The sequence below is a fragment of the Camellia sinensis genome, chromosome 8 (assembly GCF_055761805.1).
Source record: "Camellia sinensis isolate YWXY chromosome 8, ASM5576180v1, whole genome shotgun sequence".
In the NCBI taxonomy this organism is placed as follows: domain Eukaryota; kingdom Viridiplantae; phylum Streptophyta; class Magnoliopsida; order Ericales; family Theaceae; genus Camellia; species Camellia sinensis.
In genome coordinates this window covers 123,108,351-123,128,000 of record NC_138968.1, presented here as the reverse complement: position 1 = coordinate 123,128,000, position 19,650 = coordinate 123,108,351, and the positions used below count along the sequence as shown (strand labels likewise).

Below are 19,650 nucleotides of genomic sequence, written 5' to 3'. Positions count from 1 at the left end.
TTAGTCTTAGATCTAGAATTACTATATAAATCGGATGTACTCTTTGTATTTTACACATTGAATATACAGATTATTTTTCAGAAATCTTACACATGTAAGATTCAAAAGTTGACAAAACAGCAATGAATTGTTGTTGTTCATGGAGTGCTAGGAAGCATAGATACGGATACGAGATACAGATACGATATGATATGATATGGATACAGCGAAACGACAAAACTAAAAAAAATAGGATACGAGTACGGTTAGGATACGTTCGTGAAAAATATATATTTTAAAATTATTAATAGTGAGTTACAGATAAGCTAAAGAATTTTAAGAAACCACAATGTAATTTTATAATGCAAAATACTAACCATTAAGAATTAGCTATTAATTTAAGCTAGTAAGCTTGCTTACTTTTTAAATTTTCAATAGGTCTTACAAATATTTAATTTCAATATCAAGTTTAATGTGCTTATATTACAATAATAGAACAATTCATAACTTATCCATGTGCTTTTCCCTTTGGTACTAGTAAAAAATCTTGTATTCAAGTTTCCTTACTTATTTATTTAATATTGTTATTTTCTTGTTAATCCGTACTTTCTATGTAGTTATAGGAGAGATGCATAAAACAATTAGGATACATCAATTTGACAAATTCTATTACTCAACTCATTTCTTCTTATCAAAGAACTAAACAAAGTATTAGAAAAATATTCTTATATTTATCATTTTTTTGGGTGAATATTATTATATTATATTTAATACTATGTAAGAAATGCTACAATTCTAATTTCGTAAAACAAATAATATGTGACTTGGAGTATCTAATAATTCAAAATTAAGTATATGATATTCCAAAATTAATGAAAAATTAATTAAGAAGTATCCGATATTTTTAGCAAGTATCTGATACCTATCCGTGAGTATTCAAGGAGTATCGGTATCCAACACGGATACGATACGGATACATCATCCTATTTGAAGTATCCATGCTTCATAGATGGAGTGAAAGGCATTGCTCAAGACAATGTAAAGGGCAAAGGGATACAACCACTAATCTCAGAAAGGTAAAATCCTGCCATATTTTGTTAACATTCTAGCATAGCTAATTCAAAATACATAAACAGTTCTAACAGTTTACTAGAGGGAGAAAGAAGAGGTATTATGTTTGTGTGTGGGAAAGGGGATCTTTTAGAACTTTAATATAATACAACTTAAGAACTCCTTTTAAGCAATATAAAAATAAAAATAAAAATAAAATAAAGAGCAAGGACCAATAAAATAAAAATGAAATATCTCAACAAGGACCAATGGGATAAGGAATCATGGAAGGACACTCATAATTGGAAAGAAAGCCAGTGATCAACAACAAGAATCTTTGCACTGGTGCTGGCAAGTTAAACATGGACAAAAAAACATTCATGCATGTCTAGTGATTTTGTACAAGGTGGCAAAATGAAGTCATAATTTTTCTCTATCACAAATATATTTAAAAAAAAATGTTACTTGAAATTAAAAGTAACATTTAATCCACCTACCTTCTTCCCATTGGCAATCTCGATCTCAGCTTCCGCCGCATTAATTTTCACTACTTGTCCATCGATCCAAGCTTCTACTGGGTCCTCAACCCAGACATGAGAACCTACAATAATATTTACTGGGGTGCCCTGCAGCAGTTACGGATTGATGCAGATGTCAAAGTATGAAAAAAATTTCATAGATTTATTCAAAATTTATATTATAACTAGACACGAAATATATGGGAAGTTCAATTTCACAACTGAATAAAAATACTTTTTGAATTAAATATACACATACAGAGAGGAACTCAAACAGAAACTTTTGCTTCTAGTTTTATTACATAATCCAATGTCGAAAGATATTCCACCTTATCTACCAAAAATGAGACAGAAATATAAAAGTTACATAGAAGATGGAGGGATGTGTGTGCCATGCCCTTAGACCATCTGCTTACCTCACAAAAGTAATTATCTCCATTTCAACTACCCCAAATCAATTTCTCCAACATAATATCTTCCAACATGTTCAAGTGTCATGTTGCCATCTCCTTGACACTTGTATTGCATTCTACTTCTTGGAACTTTCTGAATTTTTTTCTTACTGAATAATACAATGTTGACAGAACCCTCAATGTAATTTTGAGTTGTCCCATACTTATTTCTTCAAAGATAACTGTGAAACGGTAGTAGTTATCTAGGTATAAATAAGTATCACATTTATTAGTACAACAAAAGCTTTGCTTTGTTGTGTTATTTAAGTTTTTTCTGCACAACTAACTGTAGTGAATTTGTTGATGTTGTTGACCTCAACGACTTTCTTTTTATATTTAGATACATATCCAGTGAAGTTCACCATTTTTATATATCAGTCCATTCTAATCTTACGTTGCTCTGAGGGATTTTGCCAAATTTCCATAAATTTGCCCTTGATCTAGCACAATGGCAAAACATCATCCATTTAGCTAACCTCCAATAGTTGGGTTGTGTACCCCCAAACAGATTCAGATTTTTGATATGGTGCTTCATTTGACGTTTAAGAAAGAAAAAAAAAACAGAGCAAAGGATGTAGAGATGTGTTCCGTGCTTATGTTGTTGCTACTTCCAAGTATGATGGTCACCAAAATCAACATTTCAAGCAAATTTCGATTACATTTCTTTGAATCACCAAGGCCCAACTTTCATTAGGAATCACCAAATTAAATTAATCTTCCTTTCTCTGCAAGAGATTTACCACAAGTGACAATTCTTTTGTTTTGGTGCTATGTACAATCAACAATTTCAATATGCAAAGGATTTATACTAACAAATGTCTCCTGAACTCCCACAAATCTTAAGAATACTATGACACAGATTAAATTCTTAGCTGAGAAAAGATTGAAATGCAACAAAAACAATATATGCAAAATTTTAGAGATCTAGAACAAAAAAAATTAATCATTGTCATGATTCAACCCATTTTAAGCTCATGATCTCAAGAAAGAACTAAGAAAGCGTAAGCTACAACAAACATGGAATGAAAATTGGGGAAATCAATGCATTGTTGACATACCATTTTGAGGTCCAATCCAAACCTCAGCCAAAAATGAAAGAAGACCCAATTTTAGATATGGACGTGGTCCATCCCAACCCAATCGAATCCAGTATAAAAGCAAGCATCCCAGAACACAGAGGGTTGTGGGCCAAATTGTGAAGAAATTACAAGTGAAGGAAGAGTAAAGGCACAGTGTGTTGCAGGAAAATGGTGGGAAGAGGAATTTTGCGAGAGAATTGTGGGGAAAATGGTATGAATTGAGAGGAGATGTGAAGGAAAAGAAGATCGGAGAGGTTAGTGAGTTGAATGTGAATCGATTTTGTTTCTCCTGAATTCTCTCTCTGTCGAGTTCGTGTCGTTTGGTTTGTGGGACTGACATCGTTCAAGAAGCCCTCAAATTCGGCTACTTCTCTCTCTCTCTCTCTACATATATGAACAGAGAGAGCTTCTCTCTGCGTGTGCGTGTGTGTGATTTGGAGTCTCTGCAAAACTCCCGCCAAATTATCGGAGATTAGTGGCTTCCAACGTGTAGGCTTTTTGTGTCTGAAACAGTAGAGGAATTTTATTTATTTATTTTAATTTCACTTCTTGTTTTCTATTAAAATATTAATTTTATTTGTTTAGTCTCGAAAACTTCTTAGTATTTAAGTTTGTTGGTTTGCCATAACTCACAAAAGTTAAAAAGTCAAAATTTATTTAAAAATTTTAAAAATTTATACTATTTGGAAAAATTTGTAGAGGAAATTTAGAAGACAAAATTATTATTTTGTCCTTTGCTCAAAAGTCAAAAAATTAACAAGTTAAAAAGTCAACAAAGATATAATGGTCATTTTGATTTTATTACAATATTTTATTATACATCTTTTCGTAAAAAGTTAAAAAATTATTTCAAACATACATTTTTTTTTCTATTCTTTTAACTAAAAAGTTAAAAAGTGCACTTATATAGTACATTCTAAACAACCAAATTTTTTATCTTTTTTGGGTCATATAACCTCCCTACTTTTCTACACTTCTTTTCGTAAAAAGTCAAAAAATATATTTATTTAAATCATCTCAAAGATTTTCTTAACTTTTAGAAATTAAGGGTTCGTTTGTTAAGGTTTTTATTTCTTATTTCTTATTTTTTGTTTTTATTTTCATTTTTTTTTCAATTTAAAATGAAAACTTGTTTGACATATTGTTTTTGTTTTCAAAAAAATGAAATTGATTTCAAAGTTTTCAAAAATTTTGAAAACACAAAAAAATTGTTTTCCTTTGTTTTTAAAATAAGTTTTCACTTTCTCTTCTCACCCACAATCTTCAGCTGCCATCACCACCGGCTGCCTCCAACCAACCTTCAATGACTCTTCAACAGGGCCAGCAGTCACTATTGTGATCTTAGTCACATTTTGGCATCCTTTCGGCCTTCTCTGACATCCAACTACTAACTTTGGTGGACAACTTCGGCTTTCCACTATTACCGGTCACCATATCCGTCTATATTCCATCTCCTGCCACTAAATCTGGTAACTCATCAAATATTTTTTTTCTATTTTTATTTTATTTGTTTTCAAAATATTTTTGTACACCAAACAAGTTTTATGTTTTTGTTTTTGTGTAAATTACATTGACACCCCCTGAGATTTATGTTTATTATAATTTCCCCCTTACCTTTTGAAAATTACATCTCCCCTATCTGAGGTTTAAAGTTTTATTACAGATTCTCCCCTTTAGCAATTTAATTTTTTTAAATACAAAATTTTCCCTTATTGGGTAAATTATAGTGACACCCCTCACATTTTAGAAATTACAATCTCCTCCTTAATGTTTAAAATAGCATTAACAATTGCCCCCTCAGTTAGTATTAGTTGGAAAAAAAAATCATTGAAAAAAATTAATTGGGAAAAAAAATTAATTGAAAAAAAAAATTGTTAATAAAGTTTTTAAATTTCTGTTTAAAAACCAACGTAAGCTCATTTTTTAAATTTACGTTTTTTCCTCAAATTTACAAATTGTGACAACCTTTTATAAACCAAAAAAATTATCAAACAAGTTTTTATGATAGTTTTTAAAAAATTTTTAAATATAAATTAAAAACTGAAAACAAAATGGTTACCAAACAGGCTTGATGGTAAAAATGTTATAAAATTAACAAATAATTAAATAAGTTACCAACGTAAAAAATGACTTATCAAAAGATCTTTAGGCTATGTATGGTTTGATTTTTAGATTTTTTTTTTCAAAATTAAAAATTAATTTGATTAAAAAACAAAAAAAAATAATAATTATCAAATCATACATAGCTTAAGAATTTAGTATTCTTATGCTATGTAACCACCAAACACGTAATATTTTTTCTTTTTTTATTTTTTATTTTTTAACCAAATTAATTTTTAATTTTTAAATTTTTTTTCCTAAAAATCAAATCATACATAGCTTAAGAATCTTTTGATAAGTTATTTCTTACGTTGGTAACTTATTTAATTATTTATTAATTTTATGATATTTTTACCATCAGGCTTGTTTGATAACCATTTCGTTTTCAGTTTTCAATTTAGATTTACAAAAATTTTAAAAACTGTCATGAAAACTTGTTTGATAATTTTTTTAGTTTATAAATGGTTGTCTCAATTTGTAAATTTGAAGAAAAAAACGTAAATTCAAAAAATGAGTTTATGTTGGTTTTTAAACAAAAATTTAAAGACTTTACTAACAAATTTTTTTTTCAATTAATTTTTTTTAAAATAATTTTTTTCCCAATTAATTTTTTTTTTCAATTATTTTTTTTTCCAACTAATACTAACCGAAGGAGCAATTGGTAATGCTACTTTAAACCTTATGGAGGATATTGTAATTTCTAAAATGTGATGGGTGTCAATATGATTTACCCAATGAGGGCAAAATTGGTGTTTAAAAAATTAAATTGCTGAAGGGAGAATCTGTAATTAAACTTTAAATCTCAGGAAGGGAAATATAATTTTCGAAAGGTGAGGAAGAGAACTGTAATAAATATAAACCTCAAGAGATATTAATGTAATTTACCCTTTGTTTTTTTACAAAAACAAACGAAAACTTGTTTCTTATTTTTTGTAAACTAAAAATTGAAAATTGAAAATGTTAACAAGTAAGTTTTGATTTTCTCTTCTTTCATCTACCACTCCTTACCACCACTAGCTACCACTACCCACCACTGGTGGTCAGTTAGCCAATGTGGACAAGCTCTAGCCAATTGGTTACCGTTGTGACATTTGGCCACCTTTTGACTTCCTTTCGGCAATCCCGTGACTTTTAGTGGCATCCATCCACCAACTCCAAAAACCACCCCATCATTTGTTACCATATCTGTTCACCTACTACAATCGGCCACTATCTTTGACAACTCATCAAATGTGTTGTTCTATTTTTATTTTGGATAAATTACAAATATACCATTTGAGATTTATTTAAAATATAGATTATTCATATAGTTTTAAAAATTATATTTTACCCCTTCAAATTTCTAATGGCATAACAAATGATCACTTTTATTAATAAATCATTAAATTAATTAATAATTTTTAAAGATGTCAGAAATATTTTAATTAGTATTTCTAGTAATTTTATTATTATATACGAAAATAGTTAGAAATTTTATTTTTTTTGTCAATTATGCTAAATAAAAAATTATTACAATAGAGTATTTAAACTTCCATAACAATAAGGGACAATCTATATTTTAAATAAAACACTAAGAGGTGTATTTGTAATTTATCATGTTTTTATTTGTTTTCAAAATATTTTTATATAACAAGCAAATTTTTTGTTTTTGTTTTTGTTCTTTATAAAAAGAAACAAGAACTGGTTTCTTATTTTTTGAAAATAGAAAACTGTTGAAAATAGAAAACTGACAACATTAACAAATAATTGCTAATTTAATAGATAAAATGTCATTTTAAAATTTAAATAATCTAACCATACAATTAATAGTGGAGTGTAACTTATTTAAAATAACAAGAAAAATTACTCTTGTAATTTTCATACTACCATTCTCGCCACGATCTCATCGTATGCATGACAAATTAAGAAAGTGATTGGTTTCAAAATGATATTACCAGATCCACGTTCTCTTAGATTGTTTTTGGTTCATGAATTAAAGAGAAAAATGAAAAAGATAAGTGAAATGTGAATAAAATATAATACCTACATTTCGCACATCTTTTTTCTCTCCCTTTCCGTTTTCAAATCTCTCATCAAATTCATAAAACAAACACAACCTTATAGTTCTTTATTAAATTAACTTAATTATGAACTCACAACTTCATCATACTCAATCATATCCAATCAAAAAAGAAAAAAAGAAGCCATTCACACTCACTCATGCAATTTCATCTTATAAAATGAGTACAGGAAAAAAACCAAGATTGTTTTATCACATTCATCATTCAGTATTAGTAATATAAATCTTTCATTTAGTTGTGTTACTATTAATTAAGAGCGGTGCTACTAGCACTCTTGAATTATTTTGGACCCCCAATTTCTTTAGACCCTCACTTATAAATTTTGAAACTTCTGAAATTTCATTTTCCCTCCAAATAATATCAAAATTATCTTTAAACATTTCACTCATTGAATATACACTCCCACACCTCCAAAAAAAAAAAAAAAGTTGTTTTAAATTTGGATTTTGTGGTGGTTTTTCTCATATGCTATTTTGTGGATTTTTTTTTCTTCTTTTATTTTCCAAGACTTGGTCTAGCATTTGACAGTTTCTTCATGTTGTTATTGTCATTCAAAATCAAAACTTATTTATTTATTTATTTTACTCTTTTTTAAAAGAGAATTTGTTGACCTTTTGTGAATTTTTAGTACATGCAATTTAGAAGAGAATTGAAATGTTTTTTTAACAATTCCTTGCCTTGAAAAGAGCCTAGAAAACTCATGGATCAGTGAATAATAAGATTAAATAAATAAATGTGATGCAGATTGATAATATCACTGTATGAACTAGGGTTTATTTCTGAGCCAACAAAATATGAGGTTTGCTTCTGTCATTGCTCCTTATTTCATATTTAAATTGATAAAAATCATTTCAGCATTTTCAATATGACTTTAATCTAAATATGCCGTCAAAATTATCCTTAAACTTTTACTTATTGTCATTGTAGGAGAAGTATAGGTAATCAAATAGTTGTCACTGTTACTGTCGGAATATTGCCGCCAAAACGTTTTCAAGGTTTTGAGGATGGGTAGGTTTTGAAGGTGAGATTTGAGAAAGACAGATGGGTAGTGATGGAGGTGAGTGCTCTTATAAACCCTAATTCATGATGTAGTGAGTGTATAAGTTTAATTATGAGATAGGGTGTCCCAAAATTAATGATATCTTTTGTAGTAATTTTATTTGAGGTTATTATTGTAATAAAAAAAAGTTAAAAATTAAGAGTCCAAAATAATTTATGAGGTGCTAATAACAACACTCTTAATTACTGCAGTCAGTTAGATTTGTATATTTGTTATATTAGTATTATAATAGGGAAATATCAATTTAGCGTGGATTTGAAAAAAAAATTTCAAATCAGTGATAAAATTTATGAACTTAAATAATTGAAGTGTCAAATTTTTTTATGAATTTGTAATTATTTTTGAAAGGTTGTAATTTCTCAAATTTTGAAATAGATAGTGAAATAAACAGATCTTATAATGACACTCATAAGGGATTGAACTGATGTGATTTCAAGATTTATCACAGGTGGTCCTATCTTAATATCCGAACTATTCATTTCATGGGCGCTGATGTGTAAATCATTCATGACAAAAATCAAATATGATAATAACATGCGTGGTAAAAACAGAGCCCAAGGTTTTCTAGATATGGAATTCTTGGTGGCTGATGTACCATTCTTGTACAATGTGCATTTGTTTGGCATATAGAATTTGGATTAAAATAGTCACTGTTAAAACCTACCATCACCTACTCTACCTACTACACCTACCACCACCTACCACCACCTACTACCACCTACTACACACCTACCACTACCACCTACTCCACTACATCTCCTATATAAGGAGCCACTCACCATTTGTAATATATAATATAAATCAATCAATAATACATCAATTTTAACATGGTATCATAGCAGGTTTAGAATCTAGTATTTTCGCTTCCCCAGCGGGCGACAACCTCACCTTAGCCGCCCACCGGACCTCAACCTATTCCGCTGTCATCTCTATCAATACATAAATATACATACCTACATAGATACAAACTTGTAATCGAATCAATCGATCGATCTCTCTCAAGAAAAATGGATGCGTTCTCGTCGTTCTTCGAATCTCAGTCGTTGTCTCGCAACAGCTGGAGTTACGATTCTCTCAAGAACCTCCGTCACCATATGTTTGTGCTGCAACTTTCAAAGCAGCCTCTCTTTGCTCTTGAGGCTGTGATCATTCAAGAAGCAGTGCCACTGCGTGCCAGCAAAGGTCCATCCTCTAATGGTCTTCAACAGAAGTACACACAAAGTGGTGGCAGACCGTTTGTTCTTTCAACTTTGATTGTGGGCTTTGACCCTCACACTGGTGTGCCATCGCTATATCAGACAGATCCATCAGGTACTTTTTCTGCATGGAAAGCTAATGCAACTGGGAGAAACTCTAATTCAATGCGAGAATTTTTGGAGAAAAATTATAAAGAAACTTCTGGGCAAGAAACTGTTAAACTTGCAATTCGCGCCTTGCTCGAAGTTGTTGAGAGTGGGGGAAAGAACATTGAAGTTGCTGTGATGACGAAGGAGCATGGCTTGCGGCAACTTGAAGAAGAGGAAATCGACGCCATCGTTGCTGAGATCGAAGCTGCGAAAGATGCTGCCGAGGCTACAAATAATGCAAAGAAGAAGGATTCAGCCGTGGAAGGTAGTAGCAGTGGTGGTGTCACAGCAAACCAGAGTGAGAGAAAGCCATCCAATTTGTCAAGGAGGGATGGCAATCAAAGGCCATCTAAGATGGATTTTGAATTTCCTCCGACAGAGCATGTTCCAAGGGTATTGCCAAAGGATGAGGACCCAAGCTTGGTTAATAGAAATAAAAGAATGCTCGGACAGCTTTTGGGGACATTGGAGAGAGAAATATATTATATAACCTTTTCTATTCTAAAATATTCTCCACTCAAAACCATCATCACATTTTCCACCGCCCAAACCCTCTTTATCTTATATATAAATATATATATATATATATTTTTTTCTTTCCACCGCCCCACTTTTTATCTTAAAAAAAAAAAAAAAAAAAAACCATTGCCGATTTTCACAAACCCGTGGGACAAGAAATCACGTGAACCTCTTTTCTTATTTTTCCCATCTTTCTTTTTTGATTTCAAATATATTTTTATTATTTCTTTCTTTATTTTTTTCACATTATTTTTAATCTTTTTCCACTTCTATTCATACCATGTAGCTTTGCACACCAAACCATATTTTATTCATCTCAGGGATCAACCCCAATCACAATTTTACAAAAAAAAAAAAAAAAAAAAAAAACATAACAACACACAACAACCTCATTCACAGGCGGGATTTTTCTTCTCTACTCTGTCGCCGGTCTTTTCTTCTTGCCTCCGTCCTGGGCGGCCCTTGCCGGTGTTGCCTCCGTGTTTCCCACTCCACTGGGCATGATCACTACTCCCTGCTCCTCTACTGCAGCATATGGCGGACCTCCAAATCGGAACATAACGGTGGCCTTCCGCTTCAGCTCCTTATTTTCCGCCTTTAGCACACTTATCTCTGCTCGCGCATCCTTATACATGCGTTGGAGCAGAGCCAGTTGGGCGTTTAACTGCTGCACCTCATTTGTCCTACTCTGAAGCCGGTGCGACAAGTTTGTGACCGCAGTCATGGTCTCCACGCATGACTTCAAAGTATACTGATTGGCCTCAATATCCGTTTGCACCGCCATTTTTTGCTCCACAGACCGCATCGGAAAAGTTCAACGGAGCAAACCCAGCGGCATTTGGTTGAGGTTCCAGGGCCACCGCACCAGTTATTTCTCTTGTGGACTCGTTGAGGTCGGGAAAGAGAGTGAGTAGACTACGGGACGACGAGGCCATTTTCTGGACAACAGAGTGTTACAGAGTATTACAGAGTTTCTCTCTCAACGAAGAGGTTTCAACTAGTTTGTTATGCTTCCAAGCACAGCCTCCGCCTCAGTTTATAAAGACCCTGACGAAGAGGCAGACACGCGCATCGCGCGCCACTTGACGCCAGACGACAAAACGGGCGCGCAAGCCAATGTGGTGATGCGCCTCGCCATCATGTCCGGCACATCTTTTTATGACTTGGGCTTGCCTTTTGATGGCACGCCTTTTGATGGATTGGGCACGCCTTTTGATGGCACGCCTTTTGATAGATTGGGCACACCTTTTGAGGGTGCGACTTTTTAAGGGTCCGACAAGACTCTGTAAACTGTCCCGACATTGATTCCGGTTAGCTCCTTCATGGGTCCGACAAGACTCTGTAAACTGTCCCGACATTGATTCCGGTTAGTTTCTACAAGGGTCCAGCAAGACTCCGCAAACTGTCACAACAACTGTCACAACACCTTTTGAGGGTGCGACTTTTTAGGGGTCCGACAAGACTTTGTAAACTGTCCCGACATTGATTCCGGTTAGCTTTTACAGGGGTCCGACAAGACTCTGTAAACTGTCCCGACATTGATTCCGGTTAGCTCCTTCATGGGTCCGACAAGACTCTGTAAACTGTCCCGACATTGATTCCGTTAGTTTCTACAAGGGTCCAGCAAGACTCCGTAAACTGTCACAACAACTGTCACAACATTGTCTGCTACAACGGTCCGACATGACCCCATAAACTGTCTTCTACATCGGTCCAACACGAGCCAGTGTCTTCTACATCGGTCTGCCATAACCATACAGTCTTCTACAACGGTCTGACACGACCATACAGTGTCTCATATCCTCTTTTATTTTTATGTATTTTCTTGTTTTGTTACTCTCTCCAAACTCAAGTTGGTTAGTTCCTATCCCCCTTGAGTTTGCGGGGGGCTGTTAAAACCTACCATCACCTACTCCACCTACTACACCTACCACCACCTACTACCACCTACTACACACCTACCACTACCACCTACTCCACCTACTCCACTACATCTCCTATATAAGGAGCCACTCACCATTTGTAATATATAACATAAATCAATCAATAATACATCAACAAAAAGACAAAATATACTTTTTAATCTAATAAGACAAAATATCACATCTAAATCATAATTATTTCATTTTTTCTCTCACAAAAGTCAAAAAAAACTCTGCCTAAAATAGTCAAAAAAATCAAAAAGTCAATCCTCAACTCAAGCGAAGGCAATGTGCACGAAAGCAAGGCATAATAGTGTCCACAATAGATAACAGGCATAAGAAAATTGCTTCCATCTCATTAAAAAAACTGTCAACCCTAACTTCTTCCTCCTACATTGGAAGAAATGGGTCGAAATCAAAACCCCAGCCAGTTTTTGACTAACAGAGTGTGGGTGGCATTGGCCTTCATACCCAATCCCTCTATGCTTTTCATAAACACCGATTCACACATAAACCGAGCAAACGTATCATTTTGAAAATAAATTTTGACCTTTAAATCAGAAACATGTAGCAAAAAACTTGTCAAAAAATGCTTTGGAAAAAAAATGGTATCGTTAACCATCTGGCTTCAATAAAAGGTGAACACAGAATCACATTTGTCCAATTCACACTGAATATCTGACCATAGTGAGAATCCAATTAACTGCTTCATATAATGCAATTTCCATCATAGCACAAAAAGATGTTCATTAGCTATAAATCAACAAAAAATACAGCGAAACTCCAAAAATCACAGTAGTTAGGTGCACCACACTAAATCAAATCCAAGTCATTCAAGTACTGATAAAGCCATACCCAAAATTTTAAAACAAAACAGAACACAGGAAAAAAAGTAACTATAAAAGATAATGCAGAAGGCAATCCTATTGGGGCATACAGATTTACTACATAAGACACTACCATGAGAAGCGTTATCTAAAACCTTCACACAACCTGCGCTCGGAAAGGTAATCTTCACAGTTTGCATCACGTAACAAGTCAACTAAGCAAGCTAGTCTTTCCACAATTCTTTTAAATACTTTTTCCCAAACTTATCTTTTCTAGAATTTCAAATGTTAAACAAATTGCTAGGTTGATCATTCTCACCTTAGTTAGCATCTTCACCAGCCTTCAAGTAGAGAGCCACACCTCCCTCACTGCCATGGCCTCCTGAGCTCCCCCCTCGCCCTTCAGCAGACCCAATATCTTGCTTACTTCCAGCACTAGTAGCTTCACTTTGCCGCATGTGAAGTCCACTGCGTCCACCAGACTTCATGCCAAGCTGGCTGTGCAAGGCTTCTTGTTGTTGCAGTGCCAAAAACTGCTGTTGGCTGTAGAGCATAGAGGAACTTGCAGCCATGAGCGATTGTGGAGGTATCTGTTGAGCTTGCTGGTGCTGAAGGTAGTGAGATCCTGGATGCATAACGCCACTGGAAGGGAACTATCAGGCATTGAACAAACATGGATTAGAAATTTTCACAAGCAAATTTCTAGCATACTGGTATTCAAATTTCTAGCAAGTAGCCTTCTTTGAAACTAACCAGAAGTTGGACGCTTTAAACCAGTGGTAACAAAAAAATTGAAGGGCAAATTTCACTTTATCCCCTTGTGGTTTGGCCCTTGTGTGACTTACCCCTTATCATTTAGAAATAATCACATTACCCCCGTGTGGTCTGTAAAACTAACGTGCACTGTCAAGCCTGCTAACAGCTTAAGAGAAAATTCTAAAATACCATTGTACACAAGTAACCTCATTGTGCAAACCACAGATATTTTCGTCATTTCTTTGAAGACAAAATTTGCTAGCCCCCTCTACTTTACTCCATATGTAATTTCCCCTCGACATTAGGAAATGAGCACATAACTCCCTTATGTCGTAGCACGTGTTTCACACTTGTTATTAATTTGGACGGAATGTTTGATAGTGCACTTTAGTCCACAAGCCACATGGTGGTTATGTGATTGTTTCCAAATGATAGGGGAATAAATTGCACGAGCCAAACACAAGGGGGTTAAAGAGAAATTAACCCAAAATTCAATACTCCCTCCGTCCCAAAATATTAGTCCCTTATTCTATTTTTTGTTGTCCCAAAATATTAGTCTCTCTTCAAAAATCAAGTACAAAAATAATATAAATTCCCTATTTTACCCTTCTTTTAAATTAATAAACAATATAAAAAGTACAATTATGACATTGATATTCCCCAAAAAATGCACTATCAAAGGGTAATTTTGGAAAATCAACTTTTTTAAAGTGCAATAATTGTACTACCAAAAAAAATTGAATTCCCCAAAAGGGACCATTATTTTGGGACGGAGGGAGTATAAGCAATGGGAAAAACTTAGGGATGAAATCCAAGAATGTAACAGAACAGTGGAAAGGGAATGCAAGGAAAAACAAATTAAAGAAGTGCAAGTTATCCAATAAGATTTTAGGTTACTAATTTGCAAGAACCGTCAAGGTAGGGTTCCATCCACTTGTTGATAACCCTTTGGCTATCATGTTAATTATGTACCAAACAGCCAGCAATAAATATAAAAACTAATATATTCTGATGGTGCTGCTTACTTGAGAATGCATGGTATGAGGTTGAGGCTGCGAATCAGCAATGGCAGCTAGGTACATTAGGTTTTTCTGAAGCCTTGCCTGGTTCCTGCCATAATAGAGAGAGGATTACTTGTGAATATAGCAGTTCCACAACCACAATGCAAAATTTCAAGCTATGGATGACCAACATGAACCTAAATTAGTGACGTTTAGGAAGTGAAGCACATATCTTTTCTGCCAGACAATTTGGAAAGCTTGTATGATGCTCATGCATGAATGAAGATATATGTTTCTAAATTCAATGATAAGAAAATAAAAAAGTACCTTTCCACAAGGTTTGAGGAATTTAAAATATTAGATGAATCATAAATATAGGCCTGAAAGAGTTATGTTCTGAATTGAACTTGAACTTCAGTTTTCTAGGAAAATTGGAATGTCTTCTATTTCTATACTGTTTGATGGTGAAAAATATAACTCTATAAGCCCTGAAAAGAACGTCATGTAAACTTTTCCACAACTGAATGAAAAGATTTCATTCGAGTGAAGGGAAATTACACACATGACCCTTTTGACTGCCAAGAATATAACATAGAAGGAAAGAACATTTACAAATATGCTGAGTTGGGATAATTATAATATAAATTTCAAACTTCTACACCCCCTCCATTTCTTGGCAATCAAGCAAGGATGAGTACTACTGCAAAACAGAACCTGATGATAACTGTTTTCAAAACATCACCACTCTCCACATGTCACACCATGTGCCCAACCTGGCCCTTTATATATAAAATATAGCATTCACTATTGATTCGACTATTTCCACCTCAACTTGGGAAATATTGAAAGACTGTTGGAATTCAACAAGTGCAAGAAGACAATGTATCTATCTGCAGATCCAACTATAGGCCTCATAATTCACTAATAAACAAGGGTGTGCCCTCTGCCAGCCCTTCCCACCAGAAAGATCACTAGAGAGACCAATGCCTAAAAAGTTACAAGTCTAAAATGAGACTAACTATATCTATATTGTGAAGCATCACTTAAACCAAAAATAAAGTGATTCAATATGCCTTTTTTTAGCTAAGTGTGTATTCATGGTTCAATGTGCCATCCCCATTCCACAAAATATTTCTATAGAGAATGCGGTTCAACTTCTTCAAAATAATAACTGAATGGAAAGCAACACCTTGATTGAACAATGAATCATAACGGTCAAGGCATTTACTCCACAAACTATTTTATTCTTCTTCACTTATGAACTTGAGAGTGGCATGAACCAAAATCCCCACATTTATTTCAGCAATTATGAAGTCACCCACATAACATAATCATCGCATCAAGATTTTCAAGAAACATTCAACCCAACCAAGAAACTTTTCATCTATAAGACATTATCTCTATCCATTCCATGATCGTAGCCCGAAAGCAAACTAAGTCCAAAACATAGTCAACTATGCAAGAGAAACAGTAATCTAACAACCATAGTTAATAGAATATTAGTAACATCACACTTCTGAGAAATCATAAAAAAAAAAAAAAAAAAAAAATCCTTCATCCTGCAAAGATACAGTATATTGAATTGCAAAACATAAGAATCAATGGTGTAGAGAGAGAAAGAGAGGAACAGATCATTCTTACTCTGCACACTCATTTAGTTTCCCTGAATTCTGGCTCTCAACAATCTTAAGAATCAATGACTTGTTCTCGTCTAGATACTGCACGATGCAAGGAGCAACTATGTGATGAAATGATGGCAGGGATAATATGCCAATTTTTGGAAAATAATAAGGATAAATAGTTTAGAGATTTCAAGAGTTTAGTTCAGCCAATTTGCATTTGCATCATTTAGAGAGTTTTATCTAAATTAGTCTTGTGGGCTTGTTTTTATAGAGATTTGACCATAGTTATTTAGTTTTGGACTTTATGCTAGATTAGCTATTGGACTGGACCATTAGATCCCATACAACTATGAAAGAATTTGATTTCGTTGATATGAATTTTCTTTGATAATGAAATTGGACTTCTAAAATTAATTAAATCTCAAAGGCAAATACAACTCAAATAAATTTTGCCTAAAAAATTGTCAAACCTAACTAAAATTGCATTCTAACACTAACATATTTGACTATTAGACCATATGCTTCTGAAAAGTGGTGTTTCTTTTTTAACGCCACAACCCATGTTCTCTGTGGCTTCTTATATTTGTCTTACACCCACATATTGTGTCAATTCACCCTTTAAACATATGTCTCAAATACCAAATTGCACATACAATAAACAATAGACAATAATCAACAAAAAGAATACCCAAAAACTAAATACATAAGAAAAATGGCAATCGCACTCCTTTCAAAGGATGATTAAAAATAAGGTGTAAATACCGTTTCCATAAATTATGTGATAGAAACATAACCACACAAAAGCCTACCAATTTGCTATTCAGAAACAAAAGTACCAAATCACAAAGCTTTGAGGATGAAAATGAATTTTTTTTTAAAAAAAAAAAGACTAAATCAAATATTTGTATATGGGAAATTGCAGTTAAATGGCATTTGGGGAAAGATATATCAGTTTAGTGGGAAGGTTATCCCAAATATCAGCAAAAATGGAAAACCAAAAAATAATTTCGATCTCATGGAGTCAGATTTTTATGGGGCAGGGTTATCCCAAATACCACTCCCAGATCCTTTCTCTCTTTTCCTTTCTTCTTTGTCTTCCCTTTCCCCCATGTCTCTCATTCTCACTACACACACACCTCAGCAAAATTAGTGTCTTTCTCTTCTTTCTTCACATTCTCTATAATCGTTAACCTATGAAGCATGGATAATCTTGCATAACATTAGAGTACAATTATTAGGATAAATACAAGAATAATTTTTCAATACTTTGCTTACTTCTTAGAGAAGAAGAAAATAGTGAAATTGAAGTTATTTTTTAGAATTTATCAAAATGATGTATCTTCAATTTGTAATGTGTTCCATGTCCATATCCATATCCATACTTTATTAAAAGTAAAGGTAAAATATAATGATATACAAAAGCCATATTTTAACAATAAAATAAGTAAAATTTTGTGCAAGTTTTGCATATAATACTTAGCGTGAAATGGAAAGCACAAGGGGGCAATGTAAATAGCGTAGACTTGATATTTAAATAAACATTTTATAAGACTTAAAAAAAAAAAACAAAAATAGTAAACTAACTATTGGCTTTTAAACTGATACTTAATTCCAAAAGAATAATTTCTCACCATTCTTTGAGCTTATGTGTAATACAAGACTAAAAATTATAAATATATATTTTTAATGAATGTATCCTGACTGAACTCGTATTTTATGTTTTTAGGTTTCGTTGTATCATCAAATCCGTATTATATACGTATCTGTGCTACATGGCTATATAATGTAACCATAGCACTTGCATGAAGGGGAGAAGGGGAAATGACCTCACTTGCCATTGGCAATGCATTCAAGCAAAGGGCTCATTGTGGAGCTTGACCTCTTCACGCATTCAACGCATTCCTCAAGCGTTGTTGTGTGGAGAGAGCAACAAAATTGCTTGGAGGGGAGGGGTTCATCAAATGACAACATTTGGCTTAGAGTCCTAAAAAATTCTTCTTTCCATCTCTTTCTTCACGCTATGTTTGGTTGGGGGATTTGGGAAGGGATTTGGAAATAGAAAGAAAAAATGTAGGTGAAATGTGAATAAAATATATATCTTTCAACTAATTTCACACACCTTTTTCCTTTCCCTTTCTAAATTCCTTCCCAAATACCCTAACCAAACACAACATTAATCTTTGCAATTACTTTCCAAGATTTCACTGATTTTGCAATATTGGGAAACATACTTCTGATTGGGAATTATTTTTTTTTCTTGTAAATACCATTTAACTGCAATATATATAAGAGACAGATACCTCAATAATAAAACCCTTCAAAGATGATAAGGGGATCATTAAATTGACATATAACCCATTTTACAAAATCAATCAGATTAAAAAGGAACAAGAAAGAGAATAACAAAGCCCCCAAAGGCCAGATTCAGCTCTCCCTCCGGAGGCAACATTAAGATTAAGATTTTAGGAAATGAAAGCCTTGAAACGTTGGATAGCAGTAAGATAAATTAACTAAAACTAGACCATACATCAATTACAAGAAAACCAAATTAACAAAACTCATTGATAGATAATTGTAATAACAAAACAATCAATAATGAAGACAGAAATAAAAGGGTAGGAGAGAGAGAGAGAGGAGGGAGTGGAAGAGGTACCTGTTGAATGTGATCAGTAGTGACGGTAGCCATCATGGGCTGCATCTGCATGAGGTGCTGCTGCATTCCTTTCTTTTTATTAAAATCCCTATCCCTATCCCTCTCTCTCTCTCGAAATTATTCATTGCCCGGGAGCAAGTCTAGACGGTGTTCTAACTTAATTATTATCGGTTGAAACAGTGTGTCTAACTGTTTGTTTGTCTCCTTTGAGAGAGACAATTGGACACTTGTCTAAACATGAATACGGTGGAGCAATGCTCCTGTGCAATGAATAATTTCTCCTCTCTCTAACCTTCTGTTATCACACACTCAGTCACTACTCTCTCTCAAACACAGTGGTGGAGCAATGCTCCTTTGCAATGAATAATTTCTCCTCTCTCTAACCTTCTGTTATCACACTCGCTCACCACTCGCTCTTAAATACAGTAGAAGAGGACCAGTAGAAGGCAGGCCAACCCAAATGTACACAGTACAGTGCGTGAGAGAAAAGAAATGAAATAGAAAAGAAAAAGGACCTTGCTAGGAAAAAGGGTGAATTACACTGTCACTTTGATGTTTATTTTTGTTACAGTTTCTCTAAATATTTAAGAAATTATACTGTCCTTCTTTATCAATATAATTATTGGACGGTATTAATTTTTAAGTTAAAATGACATATTTATTTTTAACTTTTACATATATTCTAAAGAATGAATTACATTGACAC

The 19,650-nt window shown here is 33.5% G+C and overlaps 3 protein-coding genes across 3 annotated transcripts in view; 1 reads left to right on the top strand and 2 right to left on the bottom strand.

Moving 5' to 3' along the window:
- LOC114257837 (myosin-11) overlaps nt 1–3,537 on the bottom strand; it is a 22,863-nt gene extending 19,326 nt beyond the window's left edge. The window contains exons 1-2 of the mRNA XM_082883342.1: nt 3,058–3,537; nt 1,527–1,655 (exon numbers count right to left, since the gene is read on the bottom strand). Coding sequence (XP_082739468.1) covers nt 1,527–1,655; nt 3,058–3,060 — 132 coding nt within the window. The 5' untranslated portion in view covers nt 3,061–3,537. The remainder of the gene's footprint in view (nt 1–1,526; nt 1,656–3,057) is intronic.
- Nucleotides 3,538–9,250: 5,713 nt separating this feature from the next.
- Nucleotides 9,251–10,190, top strand: LOC114304441 (uncharacterized; the record flags this gene model as incomplete). Its single annotated transcript, XM_028249594.2, has 1 exon — nt 9,251–10,190. A coding segment is annotated over exon 1 (885 nt), but the record flags the coding sequence as incomplete, so codon positions are not given.
- A 2,625-nt stretch (nt 10,191–12,815) lies between these two features.
- Nucleotides 12,816–19,425, bottom strand: LOC114307179 (GRF-interacting factor 1). Its single transcript, XM_082883340.1, has 4 exons — nt 18,945–19,425; nt 16,311–16,387; nt 14,694–14,778; nt 12,816–13,565 (listed from the first exon to the last, which is right to left on the bottom strand). The coding sequence occupies exons 1-4, from the start codon at nt 19,008–19,010 to the stop codon at nt 13,233–13,235; spliced, it is 561 nt and encodes a 186-aa protein (XP_082739466.1). The 5' UTR covers nt 19,011–19,425; the 3' UTR covers nt 12,816–13,232.
- Between the last annotated feature and the right edge of the window lie 225 nt (nt 19,426–19,650).